General features: G+C 57.9%; 1 protein-coding gene across 1 annotated transcript in view; it reads right to left on the bottom strand.

Moving 5' to 3' along the window:
• Positions 1 to 24,794, bottom strand: part of PPFIA4 (PTPRF interacting protein alpha 4) — a 134,231-nt gene that overhangs the window by 47,090 nt on the left and 62,347 nt on the right. The window contains exons 3-5 of the mRNA XM_074977877.1: positions 4,794 to 4,895; positions 4,011 to 4,175; positions 1,610 to 1,684 (exon numbers count right to left, since the gene is read on the bottom strand). Coding sequence (XP_074833978.1) covers positions 1,610 to 1,684; positions 4,011 to 4,175; positions 4,794 to 4,895 — 342 coding nt within the window. The remainder of the gene's footprint in view (positions 1 to 1,609; positions 1,685 to 4,010; positions 4,176 to 4,793; positions 4,896 to 24,794) is intronic.

Below are 24,794 nucleotides of genomic sequence, written 5' to 3'. Positions count from 1 at the left end.
ACACACTCTGCCTGGCAGCAGAACTGGGCTCCAGCTGGCCCAGGGAGCTCCGCTGGCCGGAGGACACCTGCCTGAGTGCTGGGAAGAGGGAGGAGCTAAGAGCTGCTCATGACCTTCGCCCATGGCTGCAATAACTCCTGCCCTTGCCCTGCCCCAGCCTGGCCTCCCTCTGCTAACCGGATTCTGACCCACAGCTCCAATCTCTGACTCTGGCTCTAACCATTGGATGCAACTCCCCATCTCCCTGGAGCACCCCCAAGGCAGCGCCTTTAGGAGAACACCTTAACACCCCCCGACTTTCTGCCAACCACTTCCTTGCACCAGACTCAAGAACCGGGGCTGGCGCTGCCCACGCACACCCAGCGTGCGAGCCACAAGAAGGGCGGCTCAGAAGCACGAGTGGTTCTGGCGAGAGCCTAGGCCAGAGCCCGGCGGCACAAGCCCTTGGCCAGCGAGCCCCCCACAGCAGGTGTGAGGGGCAGGATGGCAGCACACCAGGGCCGGGGGTAATGGCTGTGCACAGGGTAGAACAGGGGAGAGCAGCAAGCCTGGAGGTGGGGAGAAAGCCCTGCTCTCTGCCAGGGTCAGAGACCCCGTCCCTAGTGTGCGACTGAGTGCCAGGGCGCATCTGCGTCGCAGCCAGAGTGACGTGGGGGGACCTGCCTGAAGAAGCTTGGGCCTTGCGAGCACCACCAGCAACGCCACACCGGCACGCCTCAGCCACCCGAGCACGGAGCCGGCAGCAGGGCGGCTGCTCCAGGCCACGCCGAAGCCAGGGCCGCTGGGGGTACGCTGCCGTTGGCTGCGGGGACAGGCAGGTCTCAGGGTGTGCTGCAGTAACACCCCTGAGCACGGCACCCCCCACGGACACACCGACAGCCCCGCCGACACACAGGCCAAAGGGCCGGGGGCTTGGCGGAGAGCGACGATCGAACAGGCTAAGGCCGGGGTTGTGCCTCAGCCTCCAACGGACGCGTTCGCTGTCCGGTCAGGCGCTGCTGCTCCGGGCTTTCCAAGGTGGCCGGGAGGAGCCTTGGCACCTCTTTTGGCTGCAAAACCAATCCCCTCGAAGTGCCCCTCTGCCCATTACAGCCCATTCAGGGGCTTAAGGCTCTGGCCCCCCGACAGACCTCATGCAGTGGGGGGAGTTACCTCTCCCCCCGGCCCCAGCACAGATCTGCAGCCATGGGAGAGGTGCCCCTCCCCAGCCCCTAGGCATGGACCTGCTGCGGCTGAGGGACGGGTGCCTCCTTCCTAGGCCAAGTGCTGCTGCAGAGGAAGACGTGGGGGAGTCCTCTGTCCTCCTGTGGGCCTGAGAATCAGCACCCAAAGCTCTGCTCCCCAGCCCCACCCCAGAGCCCACTCCCCCAGCCACAGCCTTCACCCGCCACGTACTCCAGCCCTGAGACCCTCCCACCCCCACGCCCCTCAGTCCCACCCCCACCACGTGAGTTTTGTCCTGGGCACCCGCCAGGAGGCACCTTGCTGCCACAGCGGGGTGCAGAATACAACGCGTTCCCCGGGTGCCTGGGGAAACACAGCCCCTCGGCCGCCCACCGCAAGGCCAGCAGCAGGGAAGCCCCCAGGGGGATCCCGGAGTCCCTCTTACCTGCTGCTGGGCACTTGCCAACTGCTCTTCCAAGGTTGCCACTCGCTCCAGTGCGGCTCGCAGGCGCTCCCTCACCTGCAGGCATTCCAAGCAACGGGAGCGGCCGTCACTTAGGGCAAGAAGGGTCCGAATGAATCCTCCTCCGCCGGCCGGCTGGGGCGGGGAGAGGCTGCTGAGCAAACGGTGCTTACGCCAACGCGCCTGCTCTGCTTCGGCTGCCAGCAGACGGGGGCTGTGCTGCTCAGAGCCGGCGGGGCTGGGGGACGGAGCCCGGCTGTACGGACCGCAGGCGAGTGAAGTGCTGCTCTTGAGGCTGGGGTGCTTATTGTGGGAGTAAAGGGAGCAGAGCTGGGCTTACCCTGGCCCACAGGAGGAGGTCGCCCGCAGCTGAAGGATGCTGCTCAGCCCGGGGCTGGAATGCCAGCGCCCTGTGACAGCCAGAGGGGTGTGGACTCCCCCCAAGGGTATCCTCAACCTGGACTGGTTTAACCTGTTCCTCCCCACTGCTCAAAGACAGAGCTCAGTGTCACACCACAGCTGAATGGGCTGGAGAGGAGGGCTGACCACCCTGCAGCCTGAGCTGCAGAGCTCACAGCAGCCAGGTAGGGGCAGCAGGGGACTGTCGGCTGCGGAGGGAGCGGCTGGCGGGGCAGCCAGCCAGAGCAAGGGCTCTGAGGACAGAACAAGCCAGGAGCCTTCTTCCCCTGGCGGGAAGGGCGCTCACACAGATGCATCTCTGGAGCGGGTCCCCACTGGCCCAGGACAACCGCTGGGAGCTCAGTTTGGGGGTGGCGGGGGGGGTCGGGTGCAGAAGGCCCAGCCCCTCGTGCTCTGGGGCAGGTTCCAGCTGACAGCTGTGAACCCAGTTAATTAACACCCGGTGACGTCCCTCCCTCGTTAAAGTTTCGTTGCTCCGCTCAGGCTCTGTGCTTGCGACTGGGAAGCGCCACCCCTCTGTCACAGCCGCGCACAGCCCGAGTGGCGCTGCTGGGGCACTTCGAAGGGGCCTGGGGACAACCACCCCCTTTGCCCCTACCCCATCGGCAGGCCTGTCTGAACCCTCCCGACTCCCCTGCCCCACGGGCCAATCGCTCCTCTGCTCCCCCTGGCTGCTGGCAATGCGGAGACAGGGGTTCCCAGGCAGAAGGCCGAGTCCCCCTCTGAGCAGGGCTGGCCAGTCCTGGGTTACCAGCTGGGCACTGCGCTGCCAGGAAGTCAGCCACAGCTTGGGGAGGGCCAAGGCTGGTTGGGGCAGAACAAAGAGCCGAACCTGCCTTGCCTGGCCATGTGGGCGGCAGTGTCTCCCAGACGGGCACAGGGGAGTGGGGGGTCGCTAAGGAGGGGGAGGAATTGGAGAGGGTCCAGAGAAGAGCGACTAAAAGGATGAAAGCTCTCGAGAACACGAGCTGGGAGAGGAGATTACGAGGTGGGTTTGTTTAGTTTGGAAAAGAGACAATTTAGAGGGGACATGAGAGCAGCTTTCAAGTACCTAAAAGGTTGTTACAAGGAGCGGGGAGAAGAACTCGTCTTCTTGGCCTCTGAGGATAGAACAAGAGGCAATGGGCTTAAACTGCAGCGAGGGAGGTTTAGGTTGGGCATTAGGAAAAGTGGTCAAACACTGGAATAAATTGCCCAGGGAGGTTGTGGAATCTCCATCCCTGGAGATTTTTAAGAGCAGGTTCAATAGACACCTTTTGGGGATGGTCTACTCTTGACGGTGTTTGGCCCTGCCATGAGCACAGGGGACCGGACTCGGTGACCTCTCGAGGTCCCTTCCAGTTCCACTGCTCTATGAGTCCAGCAGGGGCAGGGCCAGGAGAACTGGGCTGATACGGAGAAACAGATGTGGGAACAGCTCTGGGGCCAGGCCTCCCATGAGGCAGGGTGGAAGCCCCGGGGTCCAGGCGGCTTCCAACTAGACAAGTGGGAGCCCTGTAGGCAGGTTCTGCCAGCCCGCCCGTCCCCGGCACCATCAGCCTGCAGGGAAGGGGGAGCTGGCGTCACACAGCACGAGTGGCTCTGAAGCTCTGCGTTAAACAAGCCAACGCCTGCAGCTCTCTGGCTGACCCACTTCTTTCCAGGCAGCTATAGAGAAAACCCCGGGGAAGGGAAGCTCACTGGTGTTGTGCCCCAGACAGCTGCCGAGAGCCCGGCAGCCCTGCTCAGGGACCGGCATCTCCCTGGGCAGAGACAAGGAGGGGGACGCGGAAGGTGGGGCCAGGCCTGGCGTGCGGGTTACTTCTGGGACCTGCCTCACGCCCTGGCTTCTCTGTCCTGGGGCACAGAGCGGTAGGGGCTGGACGCGAGCCCGGTGAGAGTGCGGGAGCAGAGCATGCTGAGCGCAGGGCAGCTGGCTCCAGCAACGGGACAGCCCCCGCCGGCTCCAGGCCCCTCTGCTCACCTTTTCGTCCAGCGCTTTGTGGTGTTCGAACAGCGACTTCAGCGCCTTGAGGACTTCCACTTCGCTGGAGACGCCAGACGGGGCCTGCGCCTGCCGCTTCACCACCGTCATCCGCAGCGAGCGCTCGTGCCTGGAGACCAGGCACTCCAGGTGCTCCAGCAGAAGCTGGAAGAGAGGCAGGAAGACGCCTGCACCACCTCCCGCAGCCGCCACGCTCTGCGGGCTCAGCCCCGGGTCTGCGCTGGCCACTTCCTGCCTCCCCGGCTGCAGAGCACAGGCCCACAGCAGCCCCCAGTCTGGGTGAGCAACCCAGCCCTGCGGCACAGAGCTGGGCTCTGCCACCTGCCCGGTGACCAGTGGGGTGTGGGCTGCGGTGGGGCCAGTAATGAGGAGTTCAGGGTGCACAAGAGGGGACGATGGGCTGGGAGGGGGCCCAGGGCTGCGGGGCTTGGCGTGAAGGAGGGTGCCCTGCACTGGAACCAAGGGGTTCACGGTGCGGAAGGGGGCTGGGGGTCGGGGCAGGGGGTGGGGAGGCCCAGGGGGTGCAGGCTCCAGAGGCCTCTTTCCTCAAGTAGCTCCCAGAAGCAGCAGCCACATGCCCCCAGCCAACGGGTGCTGTAGAGCTGGCGCTTGCAGCGGGGTGAGGGCGAGGGCCGTGCTGCTGCTTCCGGGATCGTTAGCCCCTGAGCTGGGAGCGGAGGGGTTACACAGCAGCAGTGCTCTGAGCGCCTTAGAGCAGCCGGGCCGCAGGGCCAGGCGCAATCCTTGCTCCCCAGGACTCACCCGTGTGTTATTCCGCTCGGCTTTCAGCTCCGAAATCTCCTCTTCCCTCTCCAGCAGCTGCTCCCGACAGGTGCTGAGCTCTCTGGTCAGCGTGGCAAACTCCTGCAAACGGTCACAGTGCTGCAGCCAGCGGAGACCCCGAGCTGCCTTCCCTGGCCTGGCCCCACAGCTTCCTTCTCCCCCTCCCTCCCTGGCACACGAGACCACCATTGTGGCCCTGCCCTGCAGCTTCGGGGGCTCCTGACGCTGGGAAACACAATGTCCCGGCCAGAAAGACACCAACAGCGAATTGCTGGTCAAATGCCGCCCCCGGCCCCACCCCACAGACAGCCCTTCCCCGAGCAAAGCCTCACCCTCTTCCCAAAGGTGAGCCCCTCGCCTCCCTCGGGCTCCACCATCCGTAACGCCCACAGACAAACGGGCCTGGCCGAGCACACCGGTGTTAACAAGCCTGGCGCGTTCAGCGGCCACCTGTGGAGAATGCCCTGCCTCCCCCCACCCCCCTTAAACCAGGGAGGCTCGCAGCTCTCTGCCCCCTCACCCTGGTGGTAGCTATGCTGTTATCCACTCCCAAACCTTTTAGGCTGAAACCAACACCTTCCATACGGCCCCCTAAGCACTGGCAGGCTGTACAGAGCCAGAGCCTGGCTTCACGCATGCCCTCGAAGGAGAGCCCCAGCTGTCTGCATCAGCCCACTTTCCGGGGCTCTTTCTGCATGCTCTGGCCGTTGATTCCTACTGATCAGGCCTGTAGGAACAGGTTACCCAGAGAGCTAATGGGGGTTCTCCCAGCCCTGTCCAGACCATGGGCTCCAGATTCCAATACCAGCAGACCCACTGAGGTAACTGGTCCCCGCATCCCCCCCCCATCTACTCAATGTGACGTCCTTGGATTTTAAAATGAACATGCAACCACCCTCCTAGGTTTGCACCAAATCTCGTGCCAAGGGAGGTGTCTAATGCAAGCTGGTGATTTGCTGAATCTGTGTATGTTGCTTATTTGTCTGTATCCTGTCTGCCTGTGAAGCACACGTATGGATTGCGTAGGGGCTCTAGAAAGCCAACGTGCTGGAAGCAGCTCAAGCACATTCCAAGGCTCCTACGCGTTGATGCTGGTTCCAAAGTTAGAGATAGCTTGTTGGTAAAGTCCCCTAATATGCTGGCCCACACGTAAGAGGCGTTCAGGTGCAAATGACTCGCATCGCTCTAGACCAGCGGCATGCAACCTCTTCAGACTGCTGCACCCCTTTCAGGAGCGTCTCGCCTACCCCCAAGTTTCACCTCGCTAAAAAGCATTTGTTTGTCAAATCAGAATAACGATACGAGTGTCACAGCCTGTGCAATGCTGAAAGTGGCCAACTTTCTCACGTTTACTATACAGCTATGATATAACTCAACTGGGCTAGAAATCTTTGCCTTCCATTTTGGTAGCTCATACACAGAGCAGCACAATCTAGTTATTTTCTGTGTCGAGTGTTAGCCGACAAGACAAATAGCTAGACGATACGCCCCCTGGAAGCCCTCCGTGTACCCTGGCGGCGTGCATACCTCTGGTTGAGAATCACTGCCGTAAGCAGACAGTCCTCAGGCCCTGGGAAGCCCACAGCTCTCCCAGCTCTTGGGAGCCCCATCCAAAGCCTTCGGGGTAAATCTCCATGGTTCTCCTTGCCCTTTTGTAGCTGACCCTCCCAGAAACATCAAGACTGACGCTGGGCACTGAGATCTGAACACGATGAAGCGGCCTGAAGACTGGACTGCAAGCCTGCAGCACAGGCTATGGCTGGCTCTGTCCAAGGGAGAAGCACGTGACTAGAAGTCGGGAGGGGGCAAACAGAACTGCACCTTTGGCAATTCACAGTTGCTTCCCCCGTTCACACCCTACTCAGGCAGAACGGTTTTGCTCATCACTAGCACAGCTGACGCTCTTTCTGCTGCATACAGGCTACGACTGTGCAGAAAATGATGCTGGCGGCAGCTGAGTGGAGCTCCTGGCTGGGCCCCAAGTAGAGCAGAAGTTGTCAAACACTGTCATTAAGCGATCCGCCCAGAGAAGGCGCCGGTTACCCCTTGCTGTACTGTTGCAAGCACGAGAAGGGAGGACACCGCTTACTGTGCAGCCCTAGGTTACACCTCACTGACAGCCTGGTGAGGCTGCACCATTTGCTCCTGCAAACCAACCCTTCATCGTGAGCAGCAAGAAGATGTAATAAAACATCTGCCTCACACCTGGACAGCCCCTGCTCCCAGCAAGATTAACGAGCACTGACTGCGGGAAGCCCCAAGAGAAGTGCCACGAGAGCAGAGGTCACACGCAAGTGCACAGGACGGAAGAGAAGTGATGCACGTCGGAAAACGCAATTCCAAATCTTCATACAAACTGACGGGGACTAAATGAGCTGCTGCCGCTCAAGAGAGAGAGATCTTGGAGTTACTGTGGCTAGTTCTCTGCAAACAGCCACTCAACGAGCTGCAGCAGTCAAAGAGGCAAACCGACTGCTGGGAAATCTTAAGAAAGGGATAGAGAATAATCACAGAATCAGATGGCTGGAAGGGACCTCAGGAGGTCTTCTAGTCCAGCCCCCTGCTTCAAGCAGGATCAATCCCTACTAAGTCATCCCAGCCAGGACCTTGTCCAGCCGGGACTTAGAAACCTCAAGGGATGGAGAATCCACCACCTCTCTAGGCAACGCATTCCAGTGCTTCACCACCCGCCTGGTGAAGTAGTTTTTCCTAATATCCAACCTACACCTTTCCCTCTTCAACTTCTGACCATAGCTCCTTGTTCTGCCATCTGACACCACTGAGAACAGTTTCTCACCCTCCTTTTTAGAGCTCCCCTTCTGGAAATTGAAGGGTGATATTAAATCACCTCTAAGTTTTCTCTTCTGTAAACTAAACAAGCCCAAATCCCTCAGCCTCTCCTCATAGGTCTTGTGCTCCAGACCCTTAATCATTCTTGTTGCCCTTCGCTGAACCTGCTCCGGCAAATCCACATCCTTTTATACTGGGGGGGGACCAAAACTGGACACAATATTCCAGATGTGGCCTCACCAGTGCCGAATAAAGAGGAATAACTACTTCTCTAGATCTGCTGGAAATACTCCTCCTAATGTACCCCAGTATGTTGTTAGCTTTCTTGGCTACAAGGGCACACTGTTTACTCATATCCAGCCTTTCATCCACCATAACCCCTAGGTCCCTTTCCATCGTACTGCTGCTGAGCCAGTCGGTCCCCACCCTGTAACAACGTTTGGGATTCTTCCGCCCCAGGTGCAGGACTTTGTACTTCTCCTTATTGAACTGCATCAGATTTCTTTTGGCCCGGTCCTCCAATTTATCCAGGTCCCTCTGGATTCTCTCTCTACCCTCCAATGTATCTACCCCTCCCCCTAGTTTTGTGTCATCTGCAAACTAGCTGAGGGTGCAACCCAGTCCCTCATCGGGGTCATTAATAAAGATGTTGAATAACACCGGTCCCAGAACCGAGCCTTGCGGCACTCCGCTTGAAACCGACCGCCATCCAGATATTGAGCCATTGACCGCTACCCGTTGGGCCTGACCATCAAGCCAGCTTTCTATCCATCTTATAGTCCAAGGATCCAATCCATATTTCCTTAACTTATGGACAAGAATGTTGTGGGAGACCGTATCAAAAGCCTTGCTGAAGTCAAGGTATATCACATCCACTGACTTCCCCATGTCCACTGAGCTTGTTACCTCATCATAGAAGCTAATCCGATTGGTCAGGCGGGACTTGCCCCTGGTGAATCCATGTTGGCTACTTTTGATCACTTTCCCCTCTTCCAAGTGCTCCAAAATGGATTCCTTGAGGATCCCCTCCATTATTTTCCCAGGGATTGAGGTAAGGCTGATGGGTCTATAGTTCCCTGCATTGTCCTTCTTTCCTTTTTTAAAGATGGGCACTACGTTTGCCTTCTTCCAGTCATCCGGTATCTCCCCCGATCTCCAAGAGTCTTCAAGGATAATGGCCAAAGGTTCAGCAATGACATCTGCCAATTCCCTCAGTACCCTGGGGTGCATTAAATCCAGACCCATGGACTTGTGCACATCTAGTTTTTCTAGATGGCTCAGAACTTGTTCCTTCCCCACAGATGGCTGCCCTCCACCTTCCCGTACTGCACTGTCTAGCACCGTCATGGGGAAGTTGACTTTGTCCGTGAAGACTGAGGCAAAAAAAGCATTGAGTACTTCAGCTTTCCCTGCATCATCTGTCACTAGGTTACCTCCCTCATCCAGTAATGGCCCCACACCTTCTCTGATAACCGGTTTATTGTTCACATGCCTGTGGAAACCCTTCTTGTTACTCTTCACATCCCTTGCCAGCTGCTTTCACTTTCCTGATTACCGCCCGGCATTCTCCAGCCGTATGTTTATACTCCTCCTTAGTCAACTGTCCACGTTTCCATTTCTTGTATGCATCCTTTTTGAATTTAAGCTGACTAAGGATTTCCCTGTTAAGCCAAGCTGGTTGCCTACCATGTTTGCATTTCTTACTATGCAGCAGGATTGTTTGTTCCTGTGCCTTCAGTAAGACTTCTTTAAAATACAGAGAATATTTTAAATAAGACAGAGAATATTTTATTGCTTCTGTATAAAGCCACGGTACGCCCACAGCTTGAATACTGCGTACAGATGTGGTTGAAAGACTGGGGCTCTTCAGCTTGAAAAAAGAGATGACTGAGGGGGGATCTGATAGAGGTCTATAAAATCATGACTGATGTGGAGAAAGTGAATAAAGAAGAGTTATTTCCTCCTTCCCATAAGACAAGAACTGGGGGTCACCAGCAGGTTTAAAGCTAACAAAAGGAAGTGCTTCACACAGGGGACAGATGACCCCTGCAACTCCTCACCGGAAGATACAGTGAAGACCAAGATGGAGGACAATGAAAATGATTGTGCTGAAGCACATGACCTATGAGGAGAGGCTGAGGGAGTTGGTGTTACTTAGTTTGCAGAAGAGAAGAGTGAGGGTTGATTTGATAGCAGCCTTCAACTTCCCACAGGGGGGCTCTAAAGAGGGTGGAGAGAGGCTGTTCTCAGTGGTGACAGATGGCAGAACAAGGAGTAATGGTCTGAAGTTACAGAGGGGGAGGAGTAGGTTGGGTATTAGGAAAAACTACTTCCCCAGGAGGGTGGTGAAACACTGGAATGTGTTGCTGAGAGAGGTGGTGGAATCTCCATCCCTAGAGGTTTTTAAGTCCTGGCTTGACAAAGCCCTGGCTGGGATGACTTAGTTGGGGCTGATTCTGCTTTGGGCAGGGGGCTGGACTAGACGACGTCCTGAGGTCCCACCCACCCCTCGGATTCTATGATTCTATAACAGGATTCAAAAGAGAACTAGTTAGCTTCACAGCGAATAGAAAATCAGTCCTGCGGCACTTTAAAGACTAACAAAAAGATGTATTTATTAGGTGATGAGCTTTCATGGGCAGACCTACTTCTTCGGATCCGGAAAATTCTGAACTTTCCTGGAATTGTTCAGAACTCTTCAGAATTTTCCGGATCCGAAGAGGTGGGCCTGTCCCACGGAAGCTCGTCACCTAATAAATTAATCATTTTCTTCATCTTTAAGGCGCTGCAGGACTGCTGCTTCGTTTTGTGAAGATACAGACTGGCACGGCCGCATATCTGTGACTATGGGAGGTCGCCACTTTCAGAGGACAGGATGCTGGTCTAGATGGACCTTTAGTCTCACCCCCTCTGGCTGTTCTGAAGTTCCCCCTCTTGCACACAATGGAGGCGGCAGGAGCCACAACCCAATGCTCAGTCCTCCTTTGCACCAGTAACTTGCTCCCTGGTGCTGCATGGCTGGAAATACCACAGCAGCCATGGCGCTCTGCTGAGGGGGGCGGGGTGAGGACGTTTTGGAGGAACCACTGGCAGCACCCCTTGCCAGAACCGTCCGCAGGGCCTGGGAAGGGATGAGCAGCCCTGTCACAGGTATAGTCAGAGCCTGTTAGCTCCAGATTCGGGGCCCTGCTTCTCCCCAGAGTGGGCTGAGCACACAGTCGCTGCAGGACTAGGCTAAGCCCTTTGCACCAGCTGGAAGTGGGCAGACCTGATTCCTGTCCTCTGGAAAGGGTCTCTTCTGTTCCCGGCCTGTTCCCTACCACCACACCCCACCTCCGGGGTGCAGCTCGACCAGCCCTCGTCCTTCCCTAGCGAGCGTGTTCACCCATGTCTTTCCCCCCACTTCCCTAGTGTGCTGCTGGTAAGGCCCCGGCAGCATCTCCCCAGAGACAGGTGCATCTCTTGGGCTAAACTCAGTGGTGAGTCTGAGCTCGTGTCACTCACAGCTCCTCCAGGTGTAAGGACCCCAGGCAGAGTCCTGCCAACACCAGGCTGGGACTGCTGCTCTCTAGCCGTGCACAGTGGTGGCCCTCGCTGAAGTAGGCAGCCCTAACTAGAGGGGCCATGGAGGGTGTGGGAAGGGGGAAGCTACTCTTCCATGCAGTGATTCACACCGTCCAGCTAGTCCTTTTCATGCCGCATTCCTCTTCTGGGCCTTGGCAGGTGAGTTTTCCCCCCAGAGGCTCCCTGGGGCTGAAATTCAGGGGGCTGAGCTCAGAGGGGACAGGTGAGGGGCTGCTAAGGGGATCCCAGGCTGGGGTGTCCGTGTTCGCATAACATATGACGGTCTTGGAGCAAGATTCCACTGGGATCTTGTCCTTGTGCCCAGCCTGCGACTGATTCTTGGGAGTGGCGACAAGGTAGCCAAGTTGCACGTCGGTTTTCCTGGGGGTCTCAGATCAAAACACCTCCTGCATCTTTCCTGTCTCACTCCCCTTCCGTGAGGGCGGGGTTCAGAGAACTGCTTTTTTTTCTCGTTTTTTGTGCCGGCACTAGCCAGTACCAAGTACCGGCACCTCAGCAGCCCCAGCTGTGGGATTGACGGGGAGGAGTAGGCAGGGAACTGGCTGAGTACTAGCACCCCGTTTTGTGGGCACTGGCTCAGAGTGTCTCTGCCCCTCTGTCGCTGACTGAGACACCTTGCGGATTAGAGAACTGTGGGGCAGATCTTGCCCCGGCTGTCGCTCTTAGCTCGTGCACAGAAGGCTGGACCGTCAAAAGCTTTCCAGTCTCAATTGGGATACCTCTAAGTGGACCAGAAAGTGAAACAGGGAGGCCTAATTGGGTATCAGTGAGAAAGATATAAACACAGCTTGGAAATGAACCAAAAGGGCACTCAGAGACCTACCTGGGACCCTCCAAACCTGGGCCAGGGTGTTCCAAAGCTTCATGGCTTGCATGACACCCAATGTTCAGCTAAGCAAAACCAGTCAGGCGCAGCCACAAGCCTTGGGGACCTGCTCCGTGGTCCACTGCATCCCCGTCTCCCTGGTGAGGCCATGGGAGTGCTTTGAGAGCTACTGACGAGAAGCGCAATAGGAAATCGAGGGTTGCTTCTGTGCCCAGCAGCACTGGGAGCACCTCTGGCTGTGGCTTTGGGGAGACCAAAGCAGGAATACGCTGCCCTGTTCTAGCGGCTGCGCGCCCAGAAACGAGGGGGGGAAAATGGAAACCGCGCAAGAAAAGAGCGACAAGAACAAGGCTCGGAAACCTGCAAAAGGCTCCCGATGCTCAGGCTCTTAGACAAGCTAGGGGGAAACTTTGGAGGCACTTTGAGCGCAAGGTCACGGAGGTGAAGCTAATGGAAGGAAGACTGGAAAGGAGGGTAAACTTCTACCACGGGGGGTCACTAACCCCTGGGAAAACCTTTCAAGAGATGCAGTGGATTCGTTATCACCTGAGGTTCTTAAATCCAGATCGGGCCCCTCTCTCTTACGCTCCGGTTTACACCGGGCTCGCCAGCCTGGTAGCCTAACTGGATTCCTTCCCGAGTCTAACTAAGGTGCCCACAAAGGGGTTCCAGACTGGTGTCAGTTTGCTTTTATAAGCTGTGTAAAGTAAAATTGGAGCAGGTGCAGAGAAGAGCCAGTAGTGACAGAGCACCTGTCTGACGAGGAGACAGGGCAAAAGGAAGGCAGACGGGGACATGATTGCTGTCTGCAAACACACTGGGGGAAGGCCACACACCAGCCAGGCTGAAGCTGAAGGACAGCGCTGGCACCAGAACAGATGGGGATAAACAGGGCGCGAATACGTGTGAGCTGGAAATTAGACGAGCGTTTCTAGCCGGCAGCGGAGGGAGGCTCGGGACCTGCTTGCGAGCACAAGCTGTAGGGGCAATCACATCACTGGTGGTAAAGGAAGGAGTCTGATGTGTTTCGGAACAGGCTGATGCGCTGGGATGACGTGAAAAAGGCCCCTTCCAGCTGTGTGGCCTTAACTTTTAGTCCGAAAGATCATGACAAAAGCCAAGTGACAGTACTCCAGGTCAGGGAATGCCACAGCTAAGCCTGCCCGCACAGCCCTCGCTATGACCGCTGGGCAGCCACGTTTCAGTGCAGCTACCTCCGGAGCTGCTGTTAACCAGGGGAACTCTGCCGAAGTCAGCGCTGAAGTGACATCCGACTGTCTTTAGCTACACAAGCACCTCCCACCCGTCCCTTGGCTCTCTTGCCTCACTCTGCGTTTACCGCGGCTGAATCAGCCAGAGCTCTGGCAGAAGGGGACCTGGATCTGGCCCGGCTGAGTCTCACCTCGAGGCTGCAGTAACGCCAGATCTACGCCGACATCGGCCCCCTGGCCAGTGCACACGGGGTGAAGCAGGACTCCACTGAACACGAGGTTAGTTTTGGTGCGTGGTGCTTTTCTGTAATATGTTTCCCGCCGCCTCGTCCAAGGACCGCAGGCCCCGAGTCCCAGGGGAGAGAGAGACACGCTCCTCAGCTCCAGCTGAGCGATGGGACTTCTCGCCCCAGCTCATTCCTCTGCATCCAGGACGAGCAGCCCAGACTGCCACACAGTAACTCCCAGGGATGCAAAGGCCCCGGGCCCGACACTCCTGAGCCGTGCCTGCCACTGAGACCTGTGCAAAGCGCTCCTGCGGGATTCCTGCCTGCGCCGCACTGGTATGGGCACCAAGGTGCAGGGCCAGGGGAGATCAGGTGCCCTGGTACTGCTTCTTGAGCCCGCATCACAAACATCCCAGCACAAACCCCATCCTAACAGAAGGCGCGTCTCACGCACGCACCTCACCCACAATCCCCCGGGCGGCAACCCCTACAGCCGGTGGGGCTGGGAGGTGACGGGAGAGGAGCCTCTCCAGCAGCCTGGCTCTGTGCCTCCAGAGCAGTGCGTGTGCTGGCCTGCTGGAGTGCAATTCAGTGCATGCCCTCCCATCGGTGCTCCCAGCGCCTGGGCCTCCCCTCGGCTCTTCTCAGCCCTTGCTCCAGCCGTTACATCTCCCTCTGACCTTCCTCTGTTGCTGGCCAGCCCCAGCACCCACATGGTTCTGTTCCTGTTCCGATCTCCAGCCCTTGAAGGCAGCTTCTCCTGCCTCCCTCTCCAAGCCACCGGGCTTGCAGTGCCCTCTGATTCCACCCGCTCTGACGGCCACGCCACGAGCTTTCTTTGTACGGCGCAGCAGCTGGAGCTGCCAGAACTGGCAGCTCTCCAGGGACCGGCAGTAAGGGCTCTGCGGGTCACAGCTTGTTCCATCCCTCTGCAAGGGGGTCTAACCAGAGCCAGTGCTCTGCGGTGTGGAAAGCTGGGACTGAGAGCTCTGTGCCCGTGGCCTGAGGGTTTGCTGATCTCGGGGAGGGTTTAAAGTGCTGGCTCCCCTCGTAAGAGTCCCAAGAACACAGGCCAGGCCCTCGGGAAAGGAAGCCACAGAATTTAAAGGGGCGTCAGTGAGGCAGGAGGCACCATCTCCATCTCCAACCACCGACTGCGGCCGGAGTGCGCCTGTGGCACGGCGCTTCGGCAGTGAAGCAAAAATCCATCGGCCCTTCCTGGCTGGGGCACTCTGACTTCACTACCGCAACGGAACAAATTGGATCCATCTGCATGATTAATCTCATTTCGGGCCCCTAATTGGCCTGATTGTTTCTGACAGGCCTGCTCTGTGGAGAGAGGAGAGGCAGGAGGGCTGTGTGCTCTGGGAAGTCAGCGCTAGTGACCTGACGTCGCACGGGGGAACGGCCCGGCTAGAAAAGGAGTCTGTCCACAGCCACCTGCAGCGTGGCTTTGAAACCTCCACTCCCATCAAAGCCTCAGGAGCGTCTGCACCCTCCTGAGGCCTGGGCAGTATATGCACCCGCCCCGAGGTGCTCACGGAGGAGCGGGACGGCACCCACGTAGACAGGCTCTCGTGCAGGAAGGGACCGTCTCTGGTGCTTTTTATTGTCACTGACTAACGCTTAACCCCAGAAATGCTGCAGGACGAATGTTAAGAGACAACTAAGCACCTCGGGGATAATGCAGCCTCCAGCAACACACAGCAGGGGACTGCTGGACAAACCAGGAGACCGCGGTTCTCTCCCTGGCTCTGCCACCGAGCTGCTGCGCGACCTTGGGCAGATCATGGCCTTCTGCAGTGCCCCAGTTTCCCCTCCCACCACTGGCTCTTGTGTAGACACACAGCACTAAGGGCTGGGACTGCCTCTTGCTCTGCCTAGCGCCATGGGGCCCTGGTCTCACCCGGCGCTGCTGCAATCACACAGCAGAGGCCATAGGGATGGGAGATGCTGGAGGACACATGGGTGAGCACCGCTGTATCCAGAACCCTGGCCCAGGAGCCGGCTCTCTGCAGAGATGCAGGACTTGGGCCCTGACTTGCAGACACGGGGCCGGTTCAGAAACCGGGACAGGTAAGTGTTGTAACGCTCAAGTGCCTCGCAGAGCTCGCGTGCCGGTCTGTCCCCAGGGCTGGGAGCAGTGAGTCTGTGCCATGCCATGGGGCTGGATGCGCACAGGCGGGCCTTGCTGCTGTGCTCAAAAGGGAGCCCCTGGTGCGAGGTGAAGCCAGGCCCTGCCGTCCCAGCTCTCCTGTGGCTCTCCGCCGGGGTGGATGCCCCTAGCTCTGTGCAAGCTGCTTCCCTGCTGCGCAGGATCCAGGTCCTGGCCTCTGGGGAGCTGCTGCCCTAGGGGCATGTGATGGGGTTCAGGGGTCCCCAAGTGCTGCACCCCCACCGCAGGCAGGAGTGACTCTCACTCAGCAGGGAGAACGGGAAGTTTATTAGGCGACAGAGGCCCAGCTCAGCACAGAGGTGTCAGTACAGCCGGCAGAGACAGTCATTCCAATCCGTCCTAGGGAGAGGAGCCTGAGGGGTGCCCCTCTGGGGTGTAGCTTCCCCCCTCGCCCGGCTGGCTGCCTTTTCTCTCTCTCCCCAGCTTCCGACTGCTGCCTCTGATTCAAACGCAGCTTGGCTCCTCCTCACTCTTTGTTAGGTCAGAGGGGTTACCTGCCAGCTTCGGGGACAGACAGCAGACTCCCTCCTCAGACCCTATGCCACCAGCACTCCCAGCTATCTCCGAGACACCACTGACTTCCTGAGAAAACTGCAATACATTCATGACCTACCAGAAAACACTCTCCTAGCCACCATGGATGTAGAGGCTCTCTATACCAACATCCCACACAAAGATGGAACAAATGCTGTCCAGAACAGTATCCCTGATGATGCTACAGCACATCTGATGGCTGAGCCTGTAACTTTATCCTCACACACAACTATTTCAGATTTGGCGACGATATAGACCTTCAAACCAGCGGCACAGCTATGGGTACCCGCATGGCCCCTCAATATGCCAATATTTTCATGGCTGACCTGCAACAGCGCTTCCTTAGCTCTCGTCCACTGACACCCCGTCTCTGCTTACGCTACATTGATGACATCTTCATCATCTGGACCCACGGGAAGGAGACTCTGGAGGAATCCACCGGGACTTCAACAACTTTCACCCCAACATCAACCTCAGCCTGGAACAGTCCACACAGGAGATCCACCTCCTGGACACCACGGTGCTCTGATGAAGTGAGTCTTTGCTCACGAGAGCTCATGCTCAAAACTTTTCTGTTAGTCTATAAGGTGCCACAGGACCCTTCGATGCTGCTCTAGACAGCAGAGGGTCATCCTTAGCTGCTGGGAGCTGCTCAGCCTGTCACATACACATCCAGCCTGAGTCTTACACACACCCACCCCCGACTCCATCACAGAGGGGCCCTGGGCAGTGGGACATGAACCTGAGCCCAGCCTGTCCTGCAAACACAACCCTCTCCTGCCTGGGGAGGGAGGGAGCCGGCAAGGCCAGGTAACACGCCTGTGGCTGGGCCCACAGCACAGGGCAGTGGGTAACTCCTCTCCCAAGTACAGACACTGCCCCTCAGGCCCTTTGCCACCCCAAAGGGCGGAAGGCGCCTGGTTGCTGGCACAGAGAGTGGCACTGAGCTGGGGGCAGGGCTGCTCCGTCCAGGTCTCCCTTGGTTGACATTGCTGTCGTGGGACATCTGCCAGGTGCCCAGCTGGGCTCAGAGGCATCTTGGACATGCCAGTTCCTTGCACCGTGGGGGCAGGGAGGGGGCGCCCAGCTGGGAGCGAGGCAGGCCCCTGGGTGGAGTGGGTTCAGCTCTCTGGGAGCCGTCAGCTCCTGGGGGTCGCAGACAGCTGGAGCCCCTGCTCAAGGGGACTCCCCAGGCTCGCAGCTCCCCCACAACACTCGGCTGAGTGGGGCCAGACATGACTCAGGCCTGCTATGGATTGGTCACTGAATATACCTCCAATGGGAGCGGCTGCAGACAGAGCTCCCTGCGCTCTGACAGCCTGTTGCAACCCTTTGGTACAGGCTGTACCAGCCCCAGGAGACTTCCGCAGGCTCTGCTGGCTGGCAGGGGCTGAGAACCTGGAAGCCAGGGAGAGCCAAGGTCGAAGAGCCGCTGGGGGGGCAGTACGATGCAGCCGAGCCTCCGAGGTGTGAACCCCGCTTCCGGACTGACCGGTCAACCACACACTTCACTGGGCCCAGAGGCGCCCAGAACAAATGCAGCCCAGCGTTGTGTCAGAGGGCAGCGACCGCAGACAGAACGGGAAAGCCCGAAGAGAGACGGGACCGGTCAGGAAACCGCGTTGGGGGAAAGTAGCATTTTTCTCCAGTGTTTCAAAGCTGGATTAAATCCACGTTCAGGCGGGAAGTTTGCAAACCACCGTCCACTCCCTGGCTCTTCCCAATGCTGAGGTGCTCCTCATCGGTGTGTGTCGTCCAAGGCCCAGCCCTGCAGATGGGGGTGCCACAGGCATCTTAGCTCGTCTTCTTCCCAGCCCCTGGGGCAGAGACAGGCTTGAAACATGACCTGAGCGCGGCCCAAAAGCCCGCAAGCCAGCCGGCAAAGAAAAAGAGCAGCAAACACGGATTTTTTTGGTTTTAATCCCAGGCTCTTTAAGCTGATCGCACGGCTGGGGTGGCCTGACTCATGATGTCTGATGCGTGGGGGTGGTGATGCTGCAACATGACAACAGAGAGAAAAGGAGCAAGGAGTCTGGATTTGCATTCGCGGCCTATGGGAACGGGGAGTATTTTAAACTTGCCAAAGGTCACCTGTTCAAATGCAGCTTGGACGCTGACCTAGCACGACTCCCTGCCTTGCTAGAACGCTCTCCTTGTGCCTAGGACTACAGAAGGGATCGGAATTTCTGCTGAGACTCTCCATAGATGGGGGAAGCTGAGCCAGTTGCGGAAGCAGAAGAAAAGCCACGTAACTTCAGCTAGGTCATGAAGCCCTGCTTGAAATGACTCCGAGGAACCGCCCAGAAGGGCCAGAACAAATTTCAGACCCAGCCCAGGTTCCCTCTGATTTTTCTCATCCATGTGCGGATGAAATTTTATTATGTGCATTCAAGCACGTGGAGATGTCCACCACCATCGAAACACACACTGCCAGCTGTGGGCACCCTGCTAATCAGCTGGATGGCACCTGAATCGCTCCCGGGCAGCCGCCCAACCACTCAGCTTCCAGGGACCACTGCAACCAACCACCAAATGTCTCCTCAAGGCATTTGTAAACAAGAAACGAACAGGAAACCCTGCATTTTCACACGAGCCCACACACCTGAAGATAGAAGACCTCGTCCAATTTCCAGTCTTTGCATAAAATCGCAGCAATATGGGGCTGGAGGGGACCTTAGGAAGCCGTCAAGTCCAGCCCTTTGTGCTGACACAGGACCAAGTAAACGTCCATAAGAACGGCCACAATGGGTCAGACAAAGGTCCGTCTAACCCGGTAACCTGTCTTCTGACAGAGGCCACTGCCAGATGCCTCAGAGGGAATGAACAGAACAGGCAATCACTGGGTGATCCCTCTCCTGTCCTCCGTTTCCAGGCTCTGACAGAGGCTAGGGACACCGTTGCTGCATGTCCCGGCTAACAGCCATCGATGGACCCTGTTAAAGCCCTGCTCCTCACAACCTCCTCTGGCGAGGAGTTCCACAAGTTGACCCTGTACTATGAGAAGCAATACTTCCTTTTGTTCGCCTTAAACCTTCACCCTATTAATTTCATGTGGTGGCCATGTCATGGCGTTTGGTGTCCCCTGGGCCTGCCCCCCACCTGCAGTCAGACGTGACTCTCACTCCGCAGGGAGAGCAGGAGGTTATGAGGTGACAGGGACACAGCGTAGCACTGTGGATTGGTCAGCACAGGAACAGAAGCCGTCAGTACTATCTATCCTGGAGAGAGGGGGCCAGAGGGTGTCCCTGAGCCAGGCCCTGGCCCCCTTCCTCCCTCTCCAGCCAGACCAGACTGCCCCACTCCACAGCTCAGGTCCAGTTCAGACCGGCCAGGCCCCTCCTGCCTCCTCTGTCCCGGTTCGTGGGGAAGAAAGATGTCACCTGGGTTGCAAAGAGCCTGGAGGGCCATTGCCTACATGTGAAAAGTCCTCACACCCAAACTCCCTTCACCACTATTTATTGCTGCGGTGCCTAGGGAAACTGAGGCACTCACCTCGTGTTGCTACAGGACATGGGGGAAACACATGTAACCAAACCAGGGGAATAAAACCCTCACATGCCCCACTTTGTCACAAGCCCTTAGCTCTTTTGTCATGGGAACAAGTAAATAACTTCCAGTTACTCACTTTCTCCATTCCTGTCACGATTTTATCGCCTCTATCACATTTCCCCTCCATCTCCACTTCTCTCAGATGAAAAGTCCCAGGCTTTTTAACCTCTCCTCCTAGGACGTGTGGTCCAAATGCCTCATCATTTCTATTGCCTTTTTCTGAACCTTTTCCAACGCCAGGACATCTTGTTTGAGATGAGGCGACCAGAGCCGCAGGCAGCATGCAAGCTGTGGGTGTACCATGGCTTTATACAGTGACAATAAGATGTTCTCTGTCGTATTCGCTATCCCCTTTTTAATGATTCCTAGCATTCAGTTTGCTTTTTTGACGGCTGCTGCTCATTGAGCGGAGGTTTGCAGAGAATGCTCCACAATGACTCTCTTGAGTGGCAATAGCTAAGTTGGTCCCCATCATTTTGTATTATAGTTGGATTCTTACGAACAGCCACAGTCTATACCGCAGGAACACCAGTCCTGGAACTTCTCCTTGCAACAAAGCCCGCTGCCAGCTTTGTCCACATACCTTTTCTGGAAATACCATCCCTGGACCTAACCAGGTTATTCACAGAATCACGGGCACATTCTCATGTTCCTCAATTAACATCATATATGCCATCATGTGCCAACAATGCCCAGATGCTTTGTATATTAGACAGGCTTCAAACTCTCTTACACAAAGAATTAATGGGCACAAAACAGACACAAAAACAACTCCTGATCCACAAACCTGTTAGTCGGCATTTTAATGGAGTGGGCCATTCTGTTAATGACTTAAAAGTTTGCGTCTTACTCAAGAGGAATTTTCACAACACTCTTGAAAGAGAGACTGCCGAACTCCCTTTTATATTCAAATTTGACACATTAACACGTGGTTTGAACCAGGAGGGGAATTTTCTGGGCTCGTTTGCATACTTAGCTTAATCTAATTCTTGACTCCCAACCCCTCGTGCCCCTCTACTCTCTGATTTGCTCACCTTGATAATTTTTTTTCTGATTTGTCCACCTTGATTCCTGTTTTTGGTTCTCTGTGCCTTAAATATTGAGTCTGTTCTGGCTATGGCCTGAAGAGGTGGGTCTATCCCATGAAAGCTCACCTAATAAATTATTTTGTTTGTCTTTAAAGTGCTATTGGACTGCTCTTTTGTTGTCATAGCTGGTATTATTTTTTCCCAATAGGCATTACTTTGCATTTATCAACATTAAAACTCATCTGCTATCTTGTTACCCAGTCCCCTAGTTTAGTGAGACCCTTTTGAAAGGGAATTCACAGTCTGCTTTGGACTTAAACTATCTTGAACAGTTTCGTATCATCTGCAAACCTAGCCCAGCCCAGCCCAGCCCCTGGAGACGGATGTCTCTTCCCGAACCATGCCGGCGGTGGGATTCCACAGTCTCCCTTGGAAGCCTGGTCCAGACCGTACCTATCTGCAGAGCATTAGGATTTAGCACCAACCTGCATCTCCTGGGCTGCTGATTAAGCCCATGACATTGCTTGCCACCTCCCCTCCCTCTTTCTAGCAGCCCTTCACATATCTGGAGGCTGCGAGCAGCTCCCCCGTCTCCTTTTCTTGGCACTGTTTTGTTCTAATCTCTCCCCGTTTTTGCTGCTCTGCTCTGGACTCTAGCGTGCCCACGTCTTCCTGTAAACACGGCCCCCCAGCACGGGACTCCGGACTCTAGCCGAGGCCTCAGCACAGCCAGGACGAGCATGTCTGCGATCTCCTGTGCCTCTCGTACAACTGCCTCCAATGTCGTGCACTGGAAACCTCCCCTAACACACCTGCTGGTGGGGACACTCCCCTGAGTGGGGTTATGGGTCATTTGGATTGCAGCAGCCCCAGGAGTCTGGGCCTAGCTCCAAGCCTGACAAAGCCCGAAAACAGAACAGCCAAGGCAGGGTTTCACCTCGCCTTTTATCTCCCATGGCGGGTCTTTGCCCACGAAAGCTGATGCTCCAAAATATCTGTTAGTCTACAAGGTGCCACAGGACTTCTTGTTGTTTCTCCCCCATATGAGGCTCTGCGGTGTGGAGGGGATGTCTCTGCTGGAACACAGGCCACTTCCAGGTGCATAAACTCTAGACCCGAAGAGGGTCGGGGCAGCCCTGGGGAGCAGGATTGGCTCGGGCAGGACCTACAAGCCCATGCTGTGCCCAGAGGTTCCTGCTTGTGGGGAGAAGGCTCCTGCAAGCAGCTGACAACCCAACTGCAAGCGTGTGTGGTAAAGCGGCTCTACCACACTCCTGCTGGACCCTGCTGCAGACACGTGCCCAGAGCAGGTCTCTCACCAGCATCTCCCAAAGGTTTGCAGGAGAGGCCTCGGGCAGGACGGCCGAGGCAGGCAGAGCGCTGTGGTGCAGGAGCAGAGAGGGGCTGCCGGTGAAAGCTCACTGACCCCAGGCCAGCTGGGAAAGGCAGGCCAGGAGGGAGACCGTGAACCAGGGTTTCCAGCTGAACGAAGTCACCTTTTCCCCCACCCCTCTCCCCATGACTCCAGAGATGGTGGAAGAAGCATTAAAGAGCTTGGTCTCCCTGGGAACTGGCACAGCAGTTCTGCCTTGTGGGAGCCCGGCCCTGCCAGCGAGGGGTCGGAGAATGCCCCCAGAGCTCCAGCGACCCCTTGGCAGAGATCCCCGCCCTGGCTGGCACCGGCCCTGAGGCGCAACAAGGGGCGGCCTCTCACCTAGTGACCACTGCTGAGGCCTCTCAGCAGCACAGCAGGATACGATGCAAAGGGATCATGCCCCAGCCACTGTGGAGAGCTGGGGAGGCTGCTCGCTCCCCATCCCAGCCCTGTCTGCGCAGGGTGCAGCCTTCTCCCACTCACCCCCCATGCAGGGCACAGCTCCCCCCGACGCACAGAACACCCCCAGCCGTATCCACACGCGGCTCCCTGCAGAGGCCGTCCACTGCCCAGACAAGCAACCAGCCAGCTGGCGGGATGGGTGCCCCAAGCTATGGATTCCGGCCGAGGGAGGCACAAATCTCAGTGGTCTGCCAGCCTGGTGCACCCCGGCTGCTGTAAGGGCAGCTCATGTGGGCATCTCGGAGGCTCCTGGGGGCAGCCATGGGCAAGCCACGACGTGTTAGGTACAACTACCTCAGCCCCAGAGCCGTCCGCCTCAGCCCTGCTGCTGGTGGGTCCCAGGGCAGTACCGCCCTGTTGGGAGGAGGGTTCCCCTGAATTCCTGCTCCTGCCGTATGAGAGTCTGGCAGGCCGGGGGCTGTACACAGACTGCCTGCCTGCAGCACGCGCCTGCGGTCACACCTGAGTGGGGCAGCAAAGAACCCACGGGAGAGCCAGGGGCCAAGTGCGCCAGCTGGCTGGGAAGGGCACCGAGAGCCCTGGGGGCTGCTGTGCCTGGGAACCCCCAGCCTCCTGCCTTAACACCTACAGACTCCCTGGCCCTGCAGGTCAGGCCAGCAGCCGCCTGGCCCCTACATCCCCAACCTGAGCCCAGAGCCGCCCGACACCAAGCCACAGACAACCCCGTCTGAGCCTCTGTGAGCCACAGGCTCCCCGCAACAACAGGGTGCAGGGCAGAGCCTCCCCTCACCCGACTGCACCTGAGTGGGGGAGCAACGGCCCCAAGCAGAGTGCGGTGCCAACCGGGGACATCACCCCAACACGACACCAGCCCAGGGCCCTTCCCACCGTATCTGAGACAGTCAGCTGGCGGGGCGGAGAGAGGGGGGGGGCTCCCTGGCCAGCAGCAGCACAGGGCCGCAAGCAGAACCAGGGCCCTTGGGGCAGGGGCTCCAGCCAGACTGGCATTCGAGGGTGTGCCCAGGAGGGGGGTTCCCTTGCAGCCTGGCCCCTCCAGACAGGGAGCCCGGCAGAGAGGAAACCGTGTGCTCTGCTCCCCGGAGGAGAGTTTACCCAGCCGATAGATGCTGCTGATAGGACACAGACGGGGCAAAGGCCAGCTGAGGGAGATGGGAGGGGAGCCCCACTTACCTGATACATGTACATGCTGAAATCAGTCCCATTGGGCAGATGAATTGCTCCCAGTGCTCATGCCGGGGACTCATCTCCTGCGGGAGTGTAAATCCACAGCTCTGCCGGCCGGGTGGGAAAGCAGGCGCTGGTCCCCCAGGGGCAGGGGCGAACGCAAGCAAGGCCTGGGGTGCTGGAATTCTAGCCGCCGGGAGCCGCAGGCAGCGGGAAAGCCTGCCTGTCTGCGCCAGGGACGGCGCACAGCGGTGGGCGGACGGGCCCGGCGATGCACTCGGCAGGAGGCGGCACCGGGAGCTCACAGAAATTCCCCATCAGCTGCCTGTGCTAACCAGGTCCCTTGCCGGGATCCCAGGGCCCCAGCCCTGGGCCGGGGAGGCGTTAGCGGGAGCCCGCCGCAGGGGACCCGGCGGACGGAGCCGGAGGAGCACACAGATGCACAGAGGCCCTTTGCAGTGACCTAGTTTGCTCTGCTTCGCTTGCATGTTCCCTGTGCAGAGGCACGGAGGGATGGGAATTGGAGCAAGAACAGCGAGTAAATCCGCACAGCCCCTTAATCCGGGAGCGGCTGCAGCGCCGGGGATGGGCCGCCCGCCCCGTCGGGCCAACCTGGGATGCTCTCGCTCAGCTGCCCGCCAGAGACGGGCACAGCAGCCCCTCGCCCGGCCGTGGGAGGGCATGGTGCCCGAGGGGGCTCACAGGCAGCGTTTGGTTCAGCAGAGGACCGGGCACATGCCCTGCAGGCCAGCCGGAGAGGGGCATGGAGGAGGAGGGGGGCCAGGCTCAGGCAGCCGTCCGGGGGCATCGGAGGCGGGGAGGGGCTGTGCTCAGTCTGGCTCTCGCTCCCAGCCGGGCACAAAGCACCCAGCTCCCGAGGGGGTCGGGGTCATGGAGCAGGGCCACCCCCGAGGCGCTTCCCGCTCTGGGCCTGCAGGGTGGGACTGAGCACCGGCCCCTCTCCAGCAGCGCCCACTGACGGGCCAGAGCCCCTCCCCGCGTCGCTGAGACGTTTCAGATCACATCTGTGAGAGCCGGCCCAGCCCGGCCCAGGGCCCCCTGCAGCTAAGG

The sequence above is a fragment of the Carettochelys insculpta genome, chromosome 26, assembly GCF_033958435.1.
Source record: "Carettochelys insculpta isolate YL-2023 chromosome 26, ASM3395843v1, whole genome shotgun sequence".
Taxonomy (NCBI): Eukaryota; Metazoa; Chordata; order Testudines; family Carettochelyidae; genus Carettochelys; species Carettochelys insculpta.
Note: the sequence above shows the minus strand (reverse complement) of the source record. Positions and strands in the feature narration are given on the sequence as shown.